Source organism: Crocodylus porosus, unplaced genomic scaffold, assembly GCF_001723895.1.
Source record: "Crocodylus porosus isolate Cpor-Errol unplaced genomic scaffold, CroPor_comp1, whole genome shotgun sequence".
NCBI lineage: Eukaryota > Metazoa > Chordata > Crocodylia > Crocodylidae > Crocodylus > Crocodylus porosus.
Window position 1 is genome coordinate 80,139,300 of NW_017728906.1, and position 25,342 is coordinate 80,164,641.

General features: G+C 41.8%; 1 protein-coding gene across 3 annotated transcripts in view; it reads right to left on the minus strand.

Moving 5' to 3' along the window:
• Window positions 1-635: 635 nt before the first annotated feature.
• JADE3 (jade family PHD finger 3) overlaps window positions 636-25,342 on the minus strand; it is an 88,945-nt gene continuing 64,238 nt past the window's right edge. For all 3 annotated transcript variants that reach the window (XM_019529424.1, XM_019529423.1, XM_019529425.1), the window contains 7 exons: window positions 23,674-23,864; window positions 22,454-22,665; window positions 18,284-18,451; window positions 12,183-12,299; window positions 8,256-8,729; window positions 7,539-7,656; window positions 636-4,280 (listed from right to left, as the gene is read on the minus strand). In XM_019529424.1, coding sequence (XP_019384969.1) covers window positions 3,391-4,280; window positions 7,539-7,656; window positions 8,256-8,729; window positions 12,183-12,299; window positions 18,284-18,451; window positions 22,454-22,665; window positions 23,674-23,864 — 2,170 coding nt within the window. In that variant the 3' untranslated portion in view covers window positions 636-3,390. The remainder of the gene's footprint in view (window positions 4,281-7,538; window positions 7,657-8,255; window positions 8,730-12,182; window positions 12,300-18,283; window positions 18,452-22,453; window positions 22,666-23,673; window positions 23,865-25,342) is intronic.

Sequence of the window (25,342 nt, forward strand, 5' to 3'; positions counted from 1 at the left end):
ACAAAGCTAACAAAGCACGTGAAGCTGGCTCTGCCATCCTGCTTTGAGGATTAGCCCCACAGAGGCTGGCATCCCCTGTTCTGTGTCCTTTGCTCTCAGAACTCTACTTGCGGTAAGGCTGGAAGTGGCTCAGCAGCAGCCAGGTGCTCCACAATGGCAGCCAGTGGCAGCAGGTGATACAAAAGAATAGAAAACCCAGATGGCACTTTGAGTCCATATGAACCAGTCACCCCTATAGCTGTGTATGAAGGAATAAAGGTGCAAGGCCCGCTTACAATTCCCAGCCTTACCTTCCTTTTATTTAACTGTATTAAATGAGGGGGAAATGCCCACAATTTAAAGGCTTGTTATGGCCTGCTTTTTGCCTAGATATATGCAAATAATTTTCTAAACAGACTGTGTACCATACAGCTGAGTTCAGTATCCAAAGCACCCTCAGTCACCACCTTTGACATCTCTCTTCTGAGAGGTTTACAAGGAAACAGACTTGCTGAAACTCAGCTTGTTAAAATGCTGCCAAGCCTGTAAAAAATAAATCATGCTTGATGGAAGTAGAATTGGTTTTGTTTAACTAATAAGTTTAGCATCCTATCAGGCCAAGGATAAAGCTCTGAACAAATCACAACAAGTGAAAATACTGTTAGCAGTTTCATAATTTAATGAAAAAGTACTTGTAAAAAGGGGATATCTGAAAAAGACTGAGTCCATCTTGGAAAACTGAATTCAATTTATATATATATAAATTACACATATATAAATTTAATTTATATATATATAAATAAAAAACAAAATGGAAAACAAAAAAATTAACAAATAAGGTTAAGAGGTAATACTTCAAACAGTTAGCCACCAAACACACAGTAAAAACTAGCAAATGCACTTTGGGGACAGTACTTGAGAACTACATAACCAAGAACTCCTTCATGTATCTATTAACATCTTGTAAATGTCTACAAGATAATTGCCCCAGCTGGAAACAATTGAGTGAGCATCCCCCAAACAGCAGAGACTCTGGAGTTGCTGAAGCACCATTTTCCCCCACCTTTGACAGATGTAACTACTGGGCATGAAAGAGCATACTGTTCTGCTGGCGTCTGAGATAAGTATATTCCCAAGATGAGCTCCATACAATTTCATGACCAGTAAAGGACTAATAATAAATATTGAAGGAGAACTAAGAGAATCAGAGTTGGAGTACAAATGAACAGACATTTGCTTACTCATTCTGAATTACCCATGGCTTAGGAACACAAAGCATTTCCAATTAAAATAAAATATAAGGAAGCCTAAAAATGCTACTGCATATTTACACCAAAAGAAATATTTTGAAAATACACCTCTAGAAAGACAATTACACAGATATACAGAAAATCAAGAAGTGAAAGAAAACAATCATAAGGATGCATGAAGGAGAGAGCGCAGAACTGCCAAGTATATGTTTTTTATTTCATTAATGAAGTGTCCTTCAGACCCAGGTAAATAACTATTGCAGTTGGGAAAATTTCCAGTTCAAATAATCCAAAAAAGGTTTTGCTGTGCTTTCCCAAACTAAAATCCACAAAATGAATTAGGACTATGAAGGGAAAAAAAAGAAGAAAAATGAAGCTGCAATTTGCATTCTGTAGACTTCTTTACATTGGGTGTTAAATATCTGTCTTTGGGGTGAAATTTACTACAAGGCAAAGGAGCTTTATGTGGAGCTCTATGCAACATACGTCCCATTCCAGCCCCTGATGTGGGACAGGGCTTTACACATTTATGACTGAAAAATATATAGCATTTCAGCAGAACAATGCAAGTAATCTCTTGGTTAACACAATATCTGAAAAACATAAGTTTATTTTTATTCAAAAAACAAAGCCGGGTACAGTAATGAACAAAACAGGATATTTTCTGTGGTTGGTTGACTGTCTCCACATTAGTTTACAATTTTCATTGGCAAATTTTAGGACTGGCACACTGCATTTTAGTTTGGGAAGGAGCAACTAACTGGAGATTGATAAGCATCTTAACTGTAATTTAGTTTAGGCCACTAGTAATAAAAAATGTACTTTCAACTAACAGCTGGCTACATTTTTTCAGACCGAGATGCCAGAAGTTAAGGTTCCTAAACTTGTACTTCAGCAGCTAAGTTTGAAAATTTTGGCCTGTACAAAAAGATTTCTAGTTCAGCTTATTTAAAATATACCAGGTATATATGCCTCCAGATATGAAATCTCAGTTTCAAGAGGGATCTGGCACCATCCATGATCGCCTAAATTTAGGTGTCAAATAGCATTCTTCTTTGAAGTAGTACATCTACTTTTGTAAACACTATTCACAAAATTATCCATCTGTACTTGTTAGCTGGGTAAAATATTTACAAGTGCATCCCACAACAAGCAGTTATATACAGAGATTTAAAAAACTGAAGCACTAGAAGTTGTATATTTACAAAATAAGCAAATTATTGTAAAGGGAAACACAACCTTTAGCATGAGCAAAGAATGGGGGCATATCTAGAGGTCAGTAAGTTTGGCAGCATTGGTGATGTTTGCTTCCACCCTGAGAAAGGGTTCACAAATATCACTGAAGTTCTAAACATTCTGCCCAACAAGATCTCCATTTAGTAGTCACTTCGACCCCAATCCAGCCAAGAGCTTAAACAAGGGCTTTAAATTTAAGTGTCCAAGTATTACCGCTGAACTCTACGGGCATTTGTACACATGCCTGTGCTGCAGCACCAGGCATCTTTAAAAGCGCCCGCTGCTGAGGCCCATACATTTATACAAATGGCGAAATGCACATCAGTGTAGAGAGATGGCGGCAGCATGCTTCTGAACTAAAACACATTGAAAGTGTTTTAGTTCAAAAGCGCGCCGCCATTTTCTTCATGCTGACACGCATTTCGCTACTTATACACAGCACCAAAAAAGCATGTGTGTAAATGCCCTATGGGATTATTCACATGCTTAAGTGCTCTGCTGGATCAAGGCCACACTGCAGGTGCAATGGGAATGCAGCTTCAGTGTCCACATTAGTCTCTTGCAGCATGTTACACATTAATGCAAGGACTCCTTTAATAGCTGTCTCCAACACAAAGCTGTCATCATTTATTGTAAGCACTGCCTTACACAAAAGCTGGCAAAAAGGAAGCAGTTCCCTGCTTCAACCTTTCCCAGATGTTAACCCTGATAAAACTCGTTGGATTTCCATAAGACCTTGCAGAAAAACTTGATTAACCACCTTAAAATGACAAGCCAATTCACAGCTGTAACACTACTCCAGTTGCTCTTTCCCTCTTTCCTACTGCATGTCTTCCTAACATGGTCTTGTGCTGTAGTCTGAAACCCTTTTGCACCAGCACACTGGGTTATGCCAAGGTTGAGTTACCCCCATAGAAGGTTCTAATCACCTTTGAACTGAACTGTGAGAAATCATATTTTTTTTGTTTCTACTGTGACAATCTCGACCAAAATCTTTACTTGGGCTTCCCCTCTCTGAGCTGCTTCTCCTTAATCTGACTTGTTCTTTATTCTCATCACTTTCAGCTTCAGAGTCACTCAGTTCCAAATCGGGGCAATACCCATCATTGTCCTGGTAAGGAGCTCCTTCAAGAACCTGCTTGTTCCACAAACGTTCTTTAGTTGAAAGCCTTCTTGTTGGCTTTTCACAGCATCGGAGATCTTCTGTGGTCCTCACCAAGCTGTTGGTTGCCTCTTTAAAGGACCTGCTAAAATGTTCTATGGTGGATTTTCTAAAGCTGCTCTGACTAGCCAAATGAGCAGTGAGCAGAGAATCGTGTTCATATGGCGTCTGGCTGGAGCTGTCTCTCTGAATAACATCCCCTGACCTTCCCATTAAACCATTGGATTTGACTAGTCTTGCATTCTCTTGCTGCATTTTTCCATTGCCAATTGAAGACTGTCCATGCAAAGCAGCTTGAAGTGCTAATGGTTTACCAGATGATTGCCCACGAGTAAACTCTGGTAACTGTACAGGTCCTAAATCCTTGGTTTCATTCCTAGACTTGCTGATTCCTCCCAGCAGCCCGTTACTTCGGTTGTCATGCTGGTACCTTGAGTAAGATTTCATTTTAATTTCAAACGACTCCTTTGACAGCTGCAAACTCCTTTTGTTGTAAACAGTGGTATTGTTGTCAGGAGAAAGGGATCTGTTGCCAGGTTTCAGCGAGTTATTTTTGCAATCCCCCAATGCTGATTTAGGCATTTTTAACTTCAGGGTGATTCTGGGAGGTGGGTAAAACAGTGCGTTTTCCAGTGCACTTGTCAGAGTATGGCCTGAGACAGGGAAAACAGAAAGTACATCATTTAAATAAAACAGAAAAAAGAACAAGAGTTATATTAAGGTCAGCTAGTTTCCCTGCTTACAAGAGATACATGCATTAAGAACTTTCAGACTAGAAGTTAATACAAAACTTTTACTATTAAGGAGAAGCCAATAAACTAAAATATTCCAAAGTATCCATCAAAGTAGAACTTATGTAGAAGCTTTAAAAGTTCTATTAAAAATATTGTACCCACCTTTTATATCTTTTAATCATACAATTGTATATTCCTGAAAAATGTCTTTACCCAGCAAACTACATTAGAGGCTGCCTGATATTAAAGAGATGCACACATCCACTAGAATCACTCCATAACTGTGTCAACAAGCTCTTCTAACTTGACAAAAGTAGTCAGATATTATTAAAAAAACCTTCAAAATTTATTTAACAGGAATTTTCAACATAAAAATACTCCAAGTACTTTTATTCTCTTATGACTTTTTTCTGACTTAATTGGCTGGAGGGGGCAGAGGGAGGAAAGGGAGGAAGGAGAAGAACCTTCTATATTAAATTAAACTTCTTCAAAGTTTGAGGGGAGATGGAAGAATTTTTTTTTAATGGTTATAGGATACCTTAGGAATCTTAACATTAAAACAATTCCCATAATATGAAAATTCCCAATTTTTTATTGTATACTGCAGGCATGACTTACTTTTCAATTCAAAATCATCAAACCAAATGACATACTCTAACTCAGTTCAAATGTAATGTTCATTATTTCATGAAAAATAAAGCAGCAAAGGTGGATTGTGGTACATCAGTGTTCCGGGACAGCAACTACCCATTACTACAAGTCAGAGTCCTTCACAGTATTCAGGAGTCCAAGAGAAAGGGTTAAGGAAACCATATTAAAAAGGCACAAGAGCAAGCTATCCCAATGCTAAGAAAGGACAGAAAGTATAGGAGGCTGGCCTGGCTAAATAGTGAACTATTCAGTAAGCTGAAAATTAAAAAGGAAAGCCTAGAAAAAGTTGAAATGTGGTCACATTACTAGGGAAGAGTACAGGAGTGACACAGACATACAGGCTGAAAATCAGGATGGCCAAGGCATAAACTGGGTTGCAGTTAGCAAAAGGGATAACAGGCAAAAACCCTCCAAATTCTACCAAGGGAAGTACAGACCCTTTATTGAATGGAGAAGGCAATCTAGTAACGGGTGATATAGAGAAGGCTGAAGTACTTAATGCTCTTTTTACTCCAGTCTTCAGGAATAAGGTCTACTATCCACTGACAAATGCAGTTAGATGCAAGGACAGAGGAGGACATAATCAGCTTAGTATAGTGGAAGAACATGTCTGGGATAATTTAGAGAAGCTGAATGTTGTTTTTAAGTCAGCAGGCCTGATGCATCTTAAAATACTGAAGGAGCTGGCTGAGTATTTCAGAACCACTGGCTACCTTCTCTGTAAAATTCTTGCTGAGAGGTTTGAGAATTCACAGAACTTGTGTTTGGTCCCAGATGACTGGAAAAGGACAAATATATGCCCACCTTTAAAGGAGGGGAAGGAGGAAGATTCAGACCACTCAGTCTGACCTTGATATCTGGAAAGATTATTGAGCAGGTCTTCAAGGAACCTACTTCTAAGCACCTGGAAGAGAACAAGAATCAGAAACAGCCAACATGGATTCTTCAGTACATCATGCCTGGCCAACCTGATTTCCTTCTATGAGAAGAGAGAGAGGTTCTGTGGACAGAGGTAGAGCAGTGGATATGATACACCTTAATCTCAGGAAGGCTTTTGAAACCATTTCCCATAATAGTCTCATTTGTACACTAAAAGAAACACAGTCTATGTGGAAGTATTGTAAGGTGGATAGATAACTGGTTGGATCACCATGCTCAATGAGTAATCGTTAATAACTCAGTATCTATTCAGGGAGGAGGTAATGAGCAGCATTCCCCCGGTGTCTCTCCGGAGTCCAGTATTGTTTAATATCCTCATTAATAACTTGGAAGATGGGACTGAGTGGACCCTTAGCAAAACTGCAGATGACACCAAGTTGGGTGGAGTTGCAGGCACTCTGGAGGGAAGGCCTAGTATTCAAAATGACCAATAACTTGGGAGAAATGGTAAAAAATTAATTAGATGTGATTTAATAAAAAGGACAAGTGCAAAGTCCTCCACTTAGAACTAAACAAAACTGCATACACAAATGCAGACTGGGGAATGACCAGCTAGGCTGTTGTCCTGCAGAAAAGAACCTGGAGATAGTACAGGACAATAAGATGGTCTTCTTATAAAGACAGCCAATAGCATACTAGGCTGTATTAACAGGGGCATCACTTGCAAGTCAAGGGAAGTGACTCTTCTACTCTATTCAGCAGTGATGAGGCCTCACCTCGAATGCTGTGCCTAACTTTTGGCACTGAACTTGAAATAGGCAGACAAACTGCTAAGAGTCCAGCGAGGAACAAAAACTATTAAGTCATGTTTCCAAGACCTCTAAAAGGAGAGGCTGAAAGAACTGGGATTATATAGTCTGGAGAAGATTGAGGAGAGATTTGATAACAGTTTTCAAATACCCGAAGGGGGGTTATGCAGAGGTTTTGACTACCTCTGTGGCTGCAAGAGACTGCAAGAAGCAGTGGTCTTAAATTGCAGTAAGGGAAGTTTTTATTATAAGAGTAGTAAAGCACTGGAACTGGCTACCCAGAGAGGTTCTGGAATCTCCATCCTTGGAAGTTTTTAAGAATGGAGTAGACAGGCACTTGACTGAAGTGGTTTAGTCAGAGATGATCCTGCTTTGAGCAGGGGGTTGGACTAAATGATCTCCTGAGGTCTCTTCCAGCTCTACTTTTCTATGATTCTATAGATAAGACATGTAGAAAGAAGAAAGTAAATTGCAAGTCTCAAGTTGAGAAACATTTATGAGTATGAGAATATTGTGGCTGTTGCACACTCCCTTCAAGCTAAAAACCTGTCTTCACTTGAAGAGAGAGACAAGAGGGCACAGGATATGTTGGGGTGGGGTGGGGGTAGGGGGAGAGGGAATATAGAGCAGTATCCCTAACTGACAGACATGGCTGTGGTGCCTAGTTACTCTAGTGACTGATATCTACTGTAAACATAAAACCCCAAAACAATACTTATAAGAACTCCCTAAGCATGCTGATTTGAAGTTTTTAATGCATTAAGTGTCATGGGACATAGTGAAAGTATAGAATCTTTAGCAGATATGATTCTACTGTTACACTGTATTTATAAATTACCTGCAGCAATCTCCTGGTTAGTGAGCTGAGCTTGCAAGTTGAAGACTTGTTCGTGTACTTTACTATGAGACAATTTTAGTTTCTCTCTTCTGCTTACCATGTAGCATAGATTCCTTACCTACAAAGAATGAGACATTTTAGAATGCTTTCTTTAAGATGCAATTAAGACAGTTTAAGAATATTATGTTCAAGTTAGAATTGACAAAACATTTTCACTCATGCAAGAGTACAGACAGGAGCAATGACTGTAGCAATATCAAATGATGAGCCAATTGCAAAAACCATTGCAACTTTGTTACAGTGGGTTGACTAACTTCTCTTCAAGATACTACTATTTTTTGTCTGTCTTCCTGGCACATGCTACCAAGCAGCCACACCCCTTCCCTTTGTAAAGCAATGAAAAGTACATTTATCTGTAGCCTAGAACTCAACAGTTAATTTCTCAGAAGTTATTTAATACTTAAGGATCATAGGAAACTGTAAACCAAGATTATATAACTGCCTGGATGTTTTAGGAAATCATTTCCTTTAAAGATACCCTGAAAGTAATCTGCAAGTCCTGTAGTCCTATTTACATCTCTATAAGCAATAATCAAAGAAACAAATATGTTTAAAATTCAAATGTTTCTCCCTCCCCACCCCAAATTGCAGCATTTAAAACAAGGACCTAGCTCACCTGCAGATAGACATTCAAGCCTTTACCATTCAAGTGCTTACCCTCTCTAGATCCTGTCTCAAGTGCATAAACATTCGCATGCGGGTATGAATGCTATCTTCTTTTGGCTGCACCAACCCGTTTTCTTCATCCTCCTTGGGAGGAAACAATGGTTTATTAAAGTTACTTTTCCGCTTTAATTTCCAGTAATTATAGATGAAGTCCACAGCAAGCTTAGGAAGGGCCAGTTCTGCTGCAACATCTTCTACTTTAACTAGTGTGTAGAACTCCTCTTCCAGCTCTCTAAGTTTCTGAGCACGCAAACTGGTTTTCTCACTTTCTGTGTGCTTCTGGTCTGCCATGCTCTTAGGGTTCTCATCAACATCAGGCAGTGCATTCTGCTTATTTTTGCTATGTTTTAGGCAATATGACTTGAACTTGACCTCATCCCCATCGTCCAAAATGGTCTTCATCTCTAAGCTATGCTCAAAGGCACAGGTGACATGAAAGGCAGTAATGCAACTTTTTACAGAGCACTAGGAGTGAAAGAAAGGAGTCTGTCAGTTAACAGTAACACAGAAAAACAACTACATACAGCCCACATCCAGAAATAATTTATTTCTGTGATATAATTACCTTAAAAAAGGCACACCAGATTTTCAAAAATTTGTATTGCTCCTGAATTGAGAATCTCAGTGGTAAGTCAACTGTGCAAAATTAAAATCCCTCCAAGAGATGAGCTACTGTAGAAACTGCCATTTTTGTTTAAGGCATAGCAACTAAATCTCCTAGTATTTCATACCTCTTATTTGAGTCCAGACAAAACCAAATGTGAGGGAAATTAAGTTCCTGGGCTATTGATCCAGTATTTTCTACCTTTATGGCTGGTCAGAATTGCCTTTCCATTTGATACATTGCTTCAACAGGAATTTATAAGGTTCAGAAGTAAATTTTCTTCTTTTGTCTGGAAAGTGTTAAACGTCTGCAGCCATTGTGGATGAACTAAATATCTAAGGGCTTTTACCTTAGAACACAACACAGGGGACACAACGGTGGGAGTCTACTACAGACCTCCAACCCAAAGTCAAGAGCTTGACCAAGAGTTCCCCCAGGAACTGGATGAGGCCACATGCTCCAGGACCATGGCAGTCATGGGTGACTTCAATTACCCGGACATCTCGTGGGAAGATCACTCAGCAAAATCCGAGCGGACCTCCACCTGACTCAAGAAGTCTATGGGCCAATGAGAGGTAAAGCGCTGCTCGACCTGGTACTGACTAGTGGGGATGACCTAACTGGCAACCTAGTGATCAATGGGAAGCTGGGTGACAGCAACCATGAGCTGATCACCTTCACCATCCGCTGTAAAGCTGGCAAGTCAGTCAGCAACACGGAAGTTCTTGACTTCAGGAAAGCCAACTTGGACAAGCTCAGGAGGCTTGTCAGTAAGGCCCTAAGGGACCTCGACCCCAGGGGGAGGGGAGTTCAAGAAGACTGGTTGCTCCTCAAGGGAGCAATCCTCAATGCACAAGCTAATTCAATTCCATCTCGGAGGAAAGGCAGCAAGAGGGCACAGCAGCCCCCTTGGCTCTCCAGGGATCTAGCAGACCTCCTCAGGCTAAAAAGAAAGACCTATAAAAGATGGAGGATGGGATTCACCTCCAAGGAGGAATATTCTGCACTGGTCCGGTCCTGCATGAAGCAAACCAGGAAAGCCAAGGCTGCAACTGAACTCCAGCTAGCTTTGAGTATCAAGGACAATAAAAAAGTCCTTTTTCAGATATGTGGGGAGCCAGAGGAAAAGCAAGGGCAATGTTGGACCCCTGCTGAACCACATGGGACAGCTGACAACTGACGCCCAAAAAAGAGCCAACCTATTAAATGAGTACTTTGTGTCAGTCTTTCTTCAGTCCCATGGGATGCCCATGCCCACTATGGGACAGGGAGGTCTGGGTGAGGAAAATCCCCTGCCCTCCATTAATGCTAACCTTGTGAAGGAACACCTTGAGATGTTGGATACCTTCAAGTCAGCCGGCCCTGACAATCTACACCCCAGGGTACTCAAGGAGCTGGCAAGCATCATTGCCCAGCCTCTAGCACAAATCTTTGAGAACTCCTGGTGCTCTGGTGTAGTGCCCGAAGACTGGAAGAAGGCCAATGTGGTGCCTATCTTCAAGAAAGGGAGGAAAGTGAATCTGGCAAACTATAAGCCCATCAGCCTGACTTCTATCCCAGGGAAGGTCTTAGAAAAGTTTATTAAAGAGGCCATCCTTAATGGACTGGCCAATGCCAACATCCTGAGGGACAGTCAGCATGGGTTTGTTGCAGGTAGGTCTTGCTTGACCTATGTCATTTCCTTCTATAACCAGGTGACCTATCAACAACAAGACAAGACAGAAGAGATTGATGTCATATATCTTGACTTCAAAAAAAGCCTTCAATCGGGTATCCCATGATCACCTCTTGGCAAAACTGGCCTTGGGCCCACCACGATCTGCTGGCTGGGAAATTGGCTTTGTGGTCGGACCCAGAGGGCGGTCTTTGACAGAAGTCACTCGTCATGGTGCCCTGTGACGAGTGGGGTCCCTCAAGGCTCTGTCCTTGGACCCATATTGTTCAATATCTTCATTACTGATGTGGACACTGGAGTCAGAAGTGGACTGGCCAAGTTCGCTGATGACACCAAACTCTGGGGCAAAGCATCCACACCTGAAGACAGGAGGGCGATCCAGGCTGACCTGGACAGGCTCAGCAAATGGTTGGACGAGAACCTCATGGTGTTTAACACTGAAAAATGCAAGGTTCTCCACCTTGGGAGGCAAAACCTGCAGCATCCTTATAGGCTCGGCAGTGCTACACTGGTTAGCACTACAGAAGAAAGAGACTTAGGGGTCATCATTGACCACAAAACGAACATGAGCCTGCAGTGCGATGCTACGGTTAGTAAAGCGACCAAAACGCTGGCTTGCATCCATAGATGCTTCTCAAGCAAATCCCGGGACATAATTCTCCCGTTGTACTTGGCCTTGGTGAGGCCGTAGCTGGAGTACTGCGTCCAGTTTTGGGCTCCACAATTCAAAAAGGAGGTGGAGAAGCTTGAGAGAGTCCAGAGAAGAGACACATGCACGATCAGAGGTCAGGAAAACAGACCTTACAATGACAGGCTGAGAGCTATGGGGCTCTTTAGCCTGGAAAAGCGCAGGCTCAGGGGTGATCTGATGGCCATCTATAAATTTATCACGGGTGACCTCCAGTATCTGGGGGAACGTTTGTTTATGACAGCGCCCCAAGGGGTGACAAGGTCAAACAGTTATAGTTATAAACTACTGCAAGACTGTTTCAGGCTGGACATAAGGAAGAATTTCTTTACTGTCCGAGCCCCCAAGCTCTGGAACAGCCTGCCATCGGAGGTCGTTCAAGCACCTACATTGAACACCTTCAAGAGAAAATTGGATGCTTATCTTGCTGGGATCCTATGACCCCAGCTGACTTCCTGCCCTTCAGGCAGGGGGCTGGACTCGATCTTCCCAGGTCCCTTCCAGCCCTAATGTCTATGAAATCTATAAAACCTTAAAGAAGGCAATCAAAGCTGTTCAGTGGGCTGCTAAGAGGGAGGTGTCAAAATACTAAACCAGTGGCTCCCAACCTTTTTTTTTGCTGCGACCCTAAATCTGGGTCGTGACCCCTGCCCCCACCTCACTCATGCCCAGTGGCGCCAGCAGAGTCCGGGCCAGGCAAGGATTGCAGGAGCGGTGGTGAGAGCTGCATGGACAATGGAGTTCTGCAGGCAGGAAGGTCTGAGCGAGGGGCAGACGCCTCACAACCCCGATTTGGGTCATGACCCAAGGTTGGGAGCCACTGTACTAGACCATAACTACAGTGCCAGTTTTGGATTCATTACGAAGCACTTTGAAAATGAGGAGAACATTTGTTTACAAACACTGTTTTTCAGGCTGAGACACAAGAGGCATTACATAATTGGTTCATACCTGAATACAAGCACCAGTTTTCAGTTTGCATAAGCTACAGACCAAAGCCCATCGACTTGGTGGAATGTGAGACACTTTTGTGATTGGTTCCATCCTTTCTGGGCAAGCAATGCTCACCTGTAAGCAGAAAACAAAACAAAGCAGCATATAAAGCTTTGATTGAGACACTTCCCTCTAGTACATTAATGAAAAAAAAAAGAACTGTTACCCAGATATCACAAAGACACTGCGAATGCACATATTCCAAGGCAAAAATCCTACTACGCTGCCAGGATAAACAGTCAGAGAAGCAGAAGTGGGAAAGAGGGCTTGGAGGGATTCAGAGAGCTTGGGAAATCTCCTCTCAATGAGGCTTATTAAAAAGCTGGGATGAAGCTCTCAATGATGGTTCTGCAGAACCCAGCAAGGAGGATGGTACACTGAGCTTAGCCTGTAGTTCAAGATTCAACTCTGCCAGTCTTTCTGCATGGCAGTGTACACTGCACCTCATAGAATAACCAAAGTGTACATGTGCATCTCATCTACCTACTTATAGTCTAAATGTCTTTAATCAAGAGATTTGGGTATTCTGAAATGCACTATGTAAAGACAGCTAGAAATTATTATTTCTCATTGTACTGCAGCACCTAAGAACCGTCATCATCACATGCTACAAGACTCTGGGCTAATTTTTTTGCATAAATGATCTACTGTATTTAGTATTACACCTTCTTACCAGTATTCAAAAAATTAATATCTACAAGAAATTATACAGAAATGGAAGTGACACAAAATAAAGCACGAACATTTATCTGTGCTTATCTGGAAATACTCTCTGCAAGTAATGCTCGTCGATCCTTTACAATGGGCACGGCCTGCTTTAAGGCTGGGGCAGAACTAGACCTCTCAAGTCCCTGGCAGCAGTGAAACCTGGGCCTCCTGAAGTTCACTTAATTTGTGAAAACTTCTGTAAGGGGATAGACCAAATCTATTCACCCAAATTACAGATTATAATTTAATATACTTTAATATATTTTGAAGGAAAAAGCACAATTTTTCTTACTGAAGATCATTGTAAAACTTCACCCAAAATCTTGAATGTCAATTTTCATCCCTATTCTAGATGATCCATTTTTGTCCAGGATGGGCCAGACCAGCAGATATTACTACCAGAAGGAAAGGGAAAATTCTGATGAGACCAGAACAATTTTCTGGCTCTTTGTGCTCAGAACCACAGATCCATTGCAACAGCATTTTCACAGCAGGCTGCCTCCATGCTGGGAAGAAGGATCATCTTTAAATGTGAGTATTCAAGCCAGGGTAGGTTACCTCCTCCACCTCTTCAAAGGCAGTAAGGATGGAAACAGATGTCACCTTTGTGTCGCCATAAGATTTTTTTTACTGCAGCCCACATCTGTTTGCTTATTGAAAAGAAGCCCAGGCAGCATCACGCTACCCAGGCTCTTCAGCCTCCCTACAGCAGGGACTCCAGACTCAGGAGAGCCTGGCCCTTCCCCCCCAACCACAACGGGATTCCTGGGCAGGATCGGCCTACTCAGGCCTTCAAAGCACCTGCCTTACTTTCAGATTTGGCCAAGAAAAGGAAAATAGCTTTAGTTAAGAATGAATGACTGTAACAGAGTGCATGGCTCAGAGGCTGGAGTGCAGCTGCAGGGGGTTAGCATGGGACAGCCTGCCTACTTAGGAGCCCTCGGCCAGCTGACAGAGACTACTGGCAGGCCCCAGGGAAAGTAAAAAGCTCCCAGGGAGGGTAGTTGAGGGAGAGGAAGAGGACGAGAGAAGGCTGGTATGCTGAGGGAAAAGCACCTTTCTTTCTCTCTTCCCTAGTTGGAGGAAAAACCCGAGGTTTTATTTTTGTTTGTTATTTATACATTTGTTAATGTTATCACTTGCTTTGTTTGATGAGGTGATAAGCCTTTTGCATGTAAAAATCAGACTGGAAACAGGACCCACGTGCTACCTAACATTTATGAGGAAGTTGACTCCTGGGTCAGCCTAATAGAGGGACACCCTACTACAGTGACCAAAATGGAGAACTTACCAACTTAAACATTGATGGCCAGGTGGCTGCCTAGAAAATTAAATACAAAAAACAGGACTTCTTTACCCTACTTCTGAAGACCAGACTCTGATGCCTTCACAAAGGAAGAATATTTCTTGAATTTACTTAGGAAATGAATGGCATGACAGTTATGAGGACTTCCTATTTCAAAGTGCAATACTGTGTCTTAAAAGAAAAGGGTCTTAACTTCAAATAAAAAACCTTCTGATTAAAGCAGACTTCACTATTGCTACTAGCTGAGATGGAGGAGTCATTTAGTGACACCTGCCAGTGGTTTGCTGTGTCCTTCTGTACACATCTCAATGGGGCTTATTTTAAGCCTGACTGGTTCTGCAGTATCTGACCTCTTCCCTGAAACAGAGACAACCAAAGATCCATTATTAAGTTAACCAAACCAGATTACTATCACCCATACAGTCAGCAAGGCATTGACAGTATTAGAACCACTCTTGTTCCTATCTTTCATATTGTTTTATGGAAGAACAACCATGGAAAAAGCACTAAGATACTATTTTATTTTTAAAGATACGAGATGATTGATCACCAGCTCTACAACTTGATTTGCAGTCAGGAAATTATTTCTGTATATAAAGAGCCACTCTGCTCATGTGACTTCTATCATGTAAACCATGCACCCAAAGAATGAACCTCTCCCAGGGAAAAGTTGATCAGGTTCTTCCTTGTGAAAATCCCATCAGACACACTGACAGCTGCCTGACATTCTTCTAGACAATGCCTGGAAGAAGTGGTGTCCTGACATCTCAGCAAGTCTAGCTGTTGATGAAGGCTGTTTTCTCTTTTTCTAGTAACTATTCTTTAAAGTGAATCAAAAAGATTTCTTAAAAATTGCCTGGATTCAGCAGTTGTGAGCAGAGAGAACAGACAACTGGTGCTAGATACTTAACAATGTATGAAAGAAGGAAAATGCATTAGGGATGCCCAGAATTACTGAAGAGGTACCAGAAACTCTGAATTAGAATTCCCAGTAAGCAACAATATTTTTTTTTGTTTATTTTTAAGTTACACCACTTTCTTTTCATTATGGCTAGCTTCATTTTCTGTTAATATTTTTCTAAGATGCGCACTCACAGTGGACAACATCCATTCTGGATTAGGACTATGTCTAAATCCATTCCCCATAACCCTATGCCCGTGGTTGTACCAAGTCCCAGACACTCCAAAACCTGCACAGCAAATTTAGTTCCCCACTCCCCATACAGAAGCTTTATCAGGAAAATTGTTTAGAAATATGTAAGTTAAAAACCCATAGTATTGCTACTGTATTCCTTGAAAAGTCCTGGGAGCACGTAAAAGCTCAAATGGCAAAGATACTGGCTCTTACCCACTTGAAGAGCATAAGAATTTTTTCTGATAATGGTAAAATAGGAATATACCTGAAAACATAAGTAGGGGTTCACAGATACAGATTTTCTTGGCTGATACCAATAGCTGATTCTTAACCAGGCATATCAGCTGATACCGATCCGATAGCTGATTTACAGGAATGCATCAGGGCAGCTTGGAGAACAGCACCCTGTCAGTAAGTCTGTGGGTGGAAAGGGGTGTGGGGGAAGCAAGGGGCACTGCGGGGGGAGGCGGGGCAGATCAAGGCCCCCATGGTGAGGGAGGGAGTGGGACAGCAGCAGGAGCAGGAGCTGCCCAGCTAGGGCAGTAAATGCACCCCTGGGGCCAGGAGTGGGACAGAATCTCAGGTGGCTAGTCCAGGCAGCATGATGGGGGTGGGGGGTAGCTCCCTGTTGCTGTGCACACCCCCGGGGGAGACATAGGGGGCATGTGCACTTCCAGATTTCTGCATGAGGTGGTGAGGGAAGAGACGCTCTAGTAAATCAGGAAATATATTTTTTTTAATAAAATTTAAATAAGTTATAGTAGATGTTTGATTTTTTTTTAGTATGTGACGATTATTTTCCAGTTTCAAGATGGCAACCCCCACCCATGGGTGCATAGTGCGGAACCTTCTGACATTACATAATGGAGAGGGAGACGGAAATGGGAAAAAAAGCAAGAATTAAATCATGGGTCAAAAGGTCCATCACTACTTGCCAATTATTCTGTATCTGGCCCTCTCCAACCTACCTTCTGATAGCAGATGATGATGGCAGGGCATAACCTTCCGACAACAGCCTTGACTATAGTTAATACTTGTAGCAAACAGGAGTGACAATCCAATATCCTGTGTAAGGCACCCCACAACAGCAGCAGCAGCTGGTGGTAACGCTTGAAGACATGTCCCCCACCTCCCACCTGCCACTTGCAGCTGTAGCAGGAATCTCATCACATCTTACAAGGGTATGCAAAGTCCGACCCAAGTGCAGTTCCACAATGCTCAATACACTCTTGCTTGAAAGTTTAGGCTGAAAATAAGAAGAGCTTCAAACCAGAGAAGTGGGGGTCTGGAACAGTCTTCCAATAAAACAAGAAATGATGGCCCTCTCCAGGAAGATGCTGGGGTGGGGCTCAAGGATAGGCTTTTTAAATACTGCTTTTTTCTACTAGATAGACCCAGGTGGGCCTGTGCTTTTCCTGGAGGTTTCAGTGTGAGATGAGAAAGGCTGGATGGTAATTACTACAGAAGTGGCAGCAAAAGGATGGTGGTTGGACCCAACAGCCATTTTCTATACATACAGGTGCTGGAGGCCTTTCTGTTTCGTCTCCACAACCCAGTCACCAGCTAGTTTGTTGGTACAGATGATTAGGACTCAGCCCTGGCATGCTGCCCTTCTGGCTTCACTTCTTATGATGGAGAGGAGAGGGTGGCTGCTGGGCCAGGAGCCAACTCTTCTTGAAGCCTGCTTTCTTTCCTGCTAAAGAAAGGGCAGCCAGGGCAACCTCCCCCATGAAGGGCCTGCAAGGCAAGCCATACTGCACACAAAACCTGATAAGCTACCAATGAGAGATTTAATAATCAGAGGAAGGGGAAGGAGAGATAGCCCCTTCCTTTTGGGCCTGGCTTTTTTTGGACTTAGCTCTCTCCCCAACAGCTACAGGGTTATGAGCCACAACAAAAAAAACCTCAAACAAGCGTGAGGGAACAGAGTTAAGTGGACAGCTATCCTTAACCACAGCTGGAAATTATACAGACAAGCCGCAACTCAGCCTGTTTTGGGAAAAAATCCAAACCTTCCAATTTTTAGACTAAGTCCCACAATAGAGAGGACTAGCTGGGGCACCAACTGCTCTGAAGTCAGAAAAAAAATGGAGGAACCGTCAAGGACATCAAGTCATTTCAATGCTGACCCAATAACCAGCTCAGCTACCTGCAGAACTTGGCACAAAGCAAGGGACACACTATTTCAAAAGCTATGCACTTTACATGTTTAGGAAACAAATACAACCCATAACTGAGACCACTTTAGACTAAAAAAGTACTGTGACAGTCTTATACCCTCACTCTGTGGTGAAAAACTACTGCATCAGTGACTGAGCAGTAGTGTAAAATGCAGGACATCTCAAAACACTATACTAAAAACAGATGGAAAACTTCTAACCACAGTGCTCAGAAAAAATACACTTTACATATGCTCCTTTTATTACAGAGATGTACTCATTTCAGAGCCAACCACCTCCACATGAACATGCAACACAATGAAGTCAGAGAAGGATTGCAGCAGCTGTTAAAGACAGAGAATATAGCTCAGAGCACCTGCTATCATTGAAACCAGACACTTGATAAAATGGTTGGTGAATCCTCAATCAAGTAAACAAGAAGGAAGGAAACTGAAATAACTATTCAAGAACTGTAGCTGTATTGGCACAGGTCAGTAGCTTGCATCAGTAAACTTCCCTTGTAAGCCAGTCCGAATCAGTATGTGTGGAAAGATCTTATTACAATAAGTGAAAAGGACAGTTTAATTAATCACCAGTATGTTCCTCTAAGAAAAACATCCAAAGTTGGACTCTTCAAATCATACAAATCCCAGCAGAACTATATCCAGTATCAAGTTGCACTACTCAGTAAAATATGGCAGAAAAGAAGGTAAGGACAATGACAGGAAAGAAACTGTAAATTGAGCTTTACCTCCGGAATCCAGAGGGCACAACTCACATGTGCCCACTTCGTCCCTGTCCTGGTAGCTTTCATGGCACCTCCTCTCTTTGGACACAAGAGACACTGAGGATGTATTCCCAAAACACAAGTACGACACAGCCAGCTTCCTTCTGGAACCTTTAAGATTCCATAACATGCCTTGGAATAAAAGAAATTTGGGGATTATGATTATTTTTAAAAACTTACACACTATAAACTGCCAAACCACTTTTTCCCTGCACTCTGATGTAAATCAGTATGGCCCTTTATCAAAAACATAGGCCCCGGAGTGTACCAGTTTCCATATACAAACGTTTTTGCATCTAAATGTAACTGCTAATTTTAATGCCATAGAATGGCTTCAAAATGCAAAAAAAGCAACTTTGATTCCCAACTGTGATTAAAAATTCACAAAGATGGGCACCCAACTGTCCTTTGTACTCTTGAAAAATGTAATACTATAATTAAAGTAGTCAGGTGACAAGAGTTGTTTCCTACAACTTTTTAATGCCTTCTTCTTCTTAAAAGATGTACTATTATATTTACTTACTAAACATATGAGCACAAAACATAAAAACCTGGTTATAAAACACAGTACTATAAGTTCCCTAATTTTTGCATTTATTGACTTTCTAAAATTGTAGCTTAGAAATGTAACACTAAATTAAAAATTACCAATTCCCTGCTATTAATAAAGTTATAATTTGACATGATTCTGGTTAAAGTTTTGAAGGGCATGGAAGGCACATTTTTCCTTCATGTCTTTGCTGCAGATATTTTGTTCAAGATAGTTCTAAAAAATGCTTGCTGCCTTCTTTATACAACCAGATACAATACAGATAGCTATGTTGGTTGTTTCTTGACAACGGAAATAACTTTTGTTGTATTCTGGTAATAACAAGCATTCACTTTAAAAGAAAATTAGGTAAACCAACCAAAACACAAGATATGCTCTTTAGATTTTCACAGATTCCCAGATCTTGGACTTATAATTCTAACTTGGAAATGCGCATGCATTGCCAAGTTTGAAGAACTTATTAAATAAGCAAACTTTTAAACAACATGTTATTTTTCTTGTTCAAGCTGATAATTAAATGCAACTGTGATTATTTAGCTATATACATGAACCTGTATTAAAATAAATAAATCAAAATTTTTCAATTGCTAAAAAGATTTGATTTAATATTGAAATAATTTCCTGTGCGTAACAAGTTTTTCAAAAGTATTCCATGATTTCTAACAGTCCTGCTTCATTAGGATTACCAATGCCAAGAGCCCTACTCTAGGTGGACCATTAAAAGCAGTCAGGGTACCATTTCTCCCAAGGTACTAGAGATGCTCTAAGCAGCATTAGAGGACAGTGAGTGCTTAGAGAGCCTGCAGCCTATCTAGACTAAGGATCCCAACAGTACTCACTTTGGTGGATTTTTCTCCTATGCGTGTTGGTTAGCACTTGGGAGGCCTAAGGTTTTCAGTGTCCCCAGGCACTCAGTATATTGCATAAAGCTGGGATTCCCATAATGGAATATTTTAACCTGCTGACCTGGCTTTCTGATTCACAAGCCCTTACAAGCAAGTATAAGGATAGGTGAAATATTAATTTTTAAATAAGGAGGAGCAAAACAGGGGGAAAAAATGGCTTCTCTCAGTTTATGTCACAATTCTTGCACTAAATGTTAAACTGATATGGAAATACTGTACATCAATTTTAACAGGAGAGCTAAAAGGAAAAAAAAATAATAGCATTCTTTTGAAAACCCACTGGAGGGAGCTGTGGTCTAATGACTTAGCAAGTCAGCTTTTTTTATTAAAAGTACGTGAAGCAGAATGTAGGGCAGTGTAGCACCTCAGGGACTAACTAGTGAGAGAGCTATGAGCTTTCGTAGGCAACAACCTACTTTGCCAGATGCTATAAACAGACTGTTTAACATGTGACATGTTATGTTCACAGCTATTTTTTTTTACGTCCATTACTATTAAACTACAATGCAAAAGACGCATTTTACCCAGTTTACAACATACTTTTAGAAGCTTAAGTCCAATTTCAAACTCCTTTGCTCCTTTGATTTTAGTTAGTTAATAATGGCTTCATTTCTTATTCCAGGAAGCCTAGACTAAGAAAAAACACACTGTTTTCAAAAAGGTGGCTAAAGCTTCATATTTAAAAGAAATAGTAAATAAAATGAGAGAGAGAGAGAGAATGAGAGGGAGGGAGGGAGACAGAGAAAGAGAGAGAGAAACTAAACTGTCTCAATGTCACACTTTCTTTCCTGTGGTTTATCTAAAGGGATACAGTATTCAGGATGTGACAAAGTCTATTTTAAATCTCCCATAAGAATTTATGCTGCATGGTGGGGAAATCATAACAATTGGGAAGGTAATTTTGTGATCACTGTATGCTGCTCTTGCAAATCAAGAAAGCACAAAAAGTGATTCAGCATAGAGAACAACTACTTAGGGGCCTACACCAAGTTCCCTGAATGTTCAGTTAACTTTATCACAAACTATTAAGAACAACCGTGGTGTAATTTTGAAAGAGAAGAATATAATGTTTTTCAAGGCAGGATACTTTACAACCCAAGGTCAGTCCATTAGCGAGGCTAGACCTGTGCGATTTCCCCCTGAACTAATCTGGGTGCTGTATTTAAAATAATGCTTTCAATGCCATAAACATAAGGAATATTCTTAGTTTAGAGTAAGCTTGCTCCAGAAACCTAAGAGGACTGATTTAGAGTAAGCTTGCTCCAGAAAGCTAAGAGGACTGATTTTCAGAAAATTTATTTAGGAACCTAGATTTAGGCAATTCTTAAACCCATACTCAGGCAGGTAGGTCTGGAAGTTTAGTCCCAATTAACTAGCTCAGTGGCTTTCAACATTTTTATACTCTAGGCACTCCTTCAAAGCTTTTCAGGAATTTAGCAGCACCCCATTTAAAAAAAAACTAATATATTTGGATGTTATAATATAAATAATTAATTATGCTATTAATTAAAGTGTTATTAATTGATTATACAATATTCAACCCTTCGGGCTACTGGCAGAAAACAATCCTCTAGCTCTGCCTGACCTAGCACACAATGCCTCCCAGTGCAGCAGTGGACTCCCCACAAATAGCTCCAGGTCACTAGAAGGGATCAGGAACCAGTGTTAAATTCTTCCCTAGGGCAATCCCCCCTGGACTCCATCCCCAAAATCCCAAGGGGTAGAGCTCAGGAACACCCAACCAGGAGGGATGAGGCATTGGGCTTCACCTGGGGAACACTGAGGGGGTAAGAGAAGCCATAGGCAGTGCCATCACTGTGGTCATCACCCCACCATAGAATGAAATTTCACCACAAACTTTGGCTTTCAGAAGGCACACTGGAACCAAAACTGGGAAGAGTTACAGCAGAAAGACACACCTGCCTGTAGTGCATTATGAAGATAAGCACACTGCTTCTCCGACAACTCCTCCCAGTTTGGCTCCTATGTGCCTCCCGAAAGCTGAGACGCATGGCACAGTTCTACCTGGTGGCAGTGGCATCTATCTCCAGGCTGCCACCACCACAGGGAGAAACTGCCCTGAATGCCTCGGGGCACGAGGCATGTCAGAGATAACCTGGGAAGAGCTGAGCAGAAGGGTGCACTTGGCTGCATCATGTAATGCAAGCAGGCACACCTTTCTGCTATAGCTCTTCCTGGTTCAACTCCAGTATGTTTCCCAAAAACCTAGGCACGTGGGACAGATGTGCAAGGCCAGCATCACAGCACATCTGGCAAGTTCTTGCAGCACCCTGGTTGAGAATCCGTGAACTAGCTGCTCAAGATTTTAAGTATCATTTCAGTGTCTACACAGCCCTATCTGCCTTCAAAGCATTGTTTTTTAAAAACAGTAAAAGAATTATGCACAAGACCATGGAGGGGATCCTTGCTAGAGCTGGGATTAGATCAGCATGTATTGCTGCTGCGTGCAGACCACAAGTCTCTAATATTCACTGTGCTAGACAGTTCAATTTATTGTAGTGGCACTAGCACAGAAGTCCAGCTCAGCACTCAGCCAGTCTTCATATTTAGAAGATCTTCAGAATGCTCCTAACTGCTATTTAAAGCTAAATGAATGCGGAACTATAATAAAACAAATGAACATAGGGTAGTTTCAACATCTCTGCAGCTAACACAAACCTGATGGACACAGATGTTACATTTGTCACAAAACACCATATCATTCCCATCTTCACTGTCAGGGGACCGGCACACATCACAGATCACATCTTCATCATATTCTATTCCCAGCCCTTCTTCAGTTTCAATAGCATGGTTCATATTCTCATGACAGTGCCGTTCTAGGACTTCTATTGTCTTCTCCATTGTGTTCTCATCCAGGTGCCCACATCCTAAAACAGTGGAGAAGGGGAATTAGAATGCCTATGGCCATCTAGAAATAACGTTAAGATAAGGGAATACATGCAAGAAAAAAAATTATATCTCTAGCAACAGAATGATAGAACAGAACCTACTCTTCTACAGTTAAGTAAAAAATGGTATTAAGAGTACCTTTACACTTTTCTCTGCTATTTTGATTTGATAAAGTTTACAGTCTAATTTCAAAACTATAATTACAAACCAACCACATGAAAGATAATTGTTGCAATGTGCTTTTGAAAAAAAGTCCTCTGCTCTCAAGTAATTTTCTGTAAAGGAAAGCTCAGATATGTTGATACAAATGGTTTAAAAATCATTCAAATACATCCCAAGCCAATACAACCCAGAATGATCAGCATAATAACCATGAAGTTTATTTTTTTGATATATTAGCAGATGAATATGCCATAAGGAGGAGCGAACAATTCTGGATTTGTCCACATATGTTGTTCTCTTCTACTAAGTCTCTGTTTAAACTTCACACACAGATGTTTTGTCCCATCAGAATTAATCCACTATAAACAGAAATATTTTTTAAAAGGATCTGCTACACTAGTATCAGACCACTGCACTATCCTGGATGTTTGAACCATAGGTTTCTATTTAGAATGAAAGCTCCTTTAGGGAGTAACTGCATTTTCCTCAAAAGCTTTGTTCGGCGGAATGCATACTTCAGAGAGAACCTCCCCTCCCCCACCTCTTTCTAGGATATTAAAATTGGTTCTTCCTGCCTGGACTTTTCCTTTGTTTTCTCAAAACTAAATCAAGAAGGATGGGAAAAAGTTTGTTTTGGTACAAATGGCAGAATATTTTTTTATTAATCTAGTAAGTCTACTGCTGTCAACATTTTCCCCTAACAGTACTCTCCTAGATTTACTCTTTCCTTTGTTTTCTTCTATTCATATCCTCAAAACAACCAAACAGAATCCAACTTAAATGCATAGCTAAGTACTTTTAATGATTCATTTTAAAAAAATTACCCATTTCTGTAAGCTCCTCATTTAGTTCTTGAAGCCAAAAGATATCCATATCATCCAAGTCATAGCGACACACAGATTCTGCCAGTTCTAAAATGTTGATGTAACCAGGTTCTGCAGGTTCCTGGCTGGAGCAATGGATATACTTCCGAGGTCGGGTATAAAGCACTTCCTTCACCTTTTCTGCTACAACCCTAAATGCAGAGTTAAAAAAAACAAATAAACAAAACAATAGAAGTATAAAGGTTATCTATGATTACCATAGTTACTTGAACACAAGACAAGGTTTCTTCTTCCCCACAATTATGGGGAAAAAAGCTTTGGTCTTACACTGTCTACCATTAAACTGCTGCCAAAAGCAGCATGTGCTCAGTAACAGAACCCAACTACAAGTACTGGGTCTGGAGGTACTGCAATACCAGGCCAGCACTCTGAGGTTGCATCCACACATGCAAGCATCTGCGCTTGCAGCACCTCACATAGAAGCGGTGCAAATTTGATCCTCAGTGCATGTGCTCGGACATGCACTTTGTTGTGGAGCAAGTTGTGCCACTTGGGGCAAAATAACCCTGCTGGCTCCTCCTGGATCTGCAGCCAGGGGGAGCTACACAGGTGCTAGCCCCAGCAATATAAAAAGCTACCCTGTCTTGGCCCCAGCAGTATAAAAAGCCGCCCTGGGAAGTAGCTCAGGGCTACTCACTCTCAGGAGCTTCTGGGGCCCAGCCAATTGGTACCTGGGGACACTACCCCTTGTGCCAGCTGGACTGCTGAAGCAGCCTTGAGAGTTCCCTGCACCATCTACCCACTGCAGCAGTCTGGCAGTGGGGGCTGCCGCCTGTGCACCTGCCAGATCCAAATGGGGACTGAACAGCCAGTAGAGGCATCTGCCCCTCTGGACCAGCTGCCAGTGGACTGCAGTTGCAGGGTTGGGTTTTGTGCGGCACTACTGCCATTTGTGCCCCTGCCTGGCCATATGGGCAGCTATCACCCGGAAGATGTTCTGGGTGTGGTGGCCTGCTTTGAACTGTCAAAGCATGTCCCTGTGGCCCCATTCGGCCAGGAGGCCAGTCACAGCCAGATGGGTCCAAAGTGCCAGCTCTGAGCAGGCAGGGTCCTGCCACTGGCCTCCCTAGCAGGAATTCTGGTATTCCCTATTGGAAAACTGAAAAATCCCCGATAAAAAAAAATCCCCAAATCACTCTCTAAAATATCCGCAAATCCATGTTCCTCCACAAGTAAAACAAAAGACCACTATAAAGAGAGAGAGGGAGACAGAGACAGCAATCAGCTGGACAATGTTTTACTGATACATCTACAGTGTTAAAGTAAGTCTCTTATCATAATAATAAAGTGAACTCTAAATACAAGTTTCATGGATTCATGAATATATATTTTGCTGCCCTCCCACAAAGCGATAGCTCCCACACAAGGCTTCAGCACCCCAACAGGGGGTTTATCCCCCACACAAAGGGTTTGGCCTCCCAACAGGGGTTCAGACCCCCAACAGGGGTTTTGGCACTCTCACAAGGGGTACAGCCCCCCCAACAAGGGGTTCATCCCCCACACAAAGGGTATGGCCCTCCCAACCGGGGCCAAATGGCCCCTGCAGGGGCTACCACCCCCCCGTTAGGCCCACATGCCCCACACCAGCCCCCCAATTGCTACCCCACCT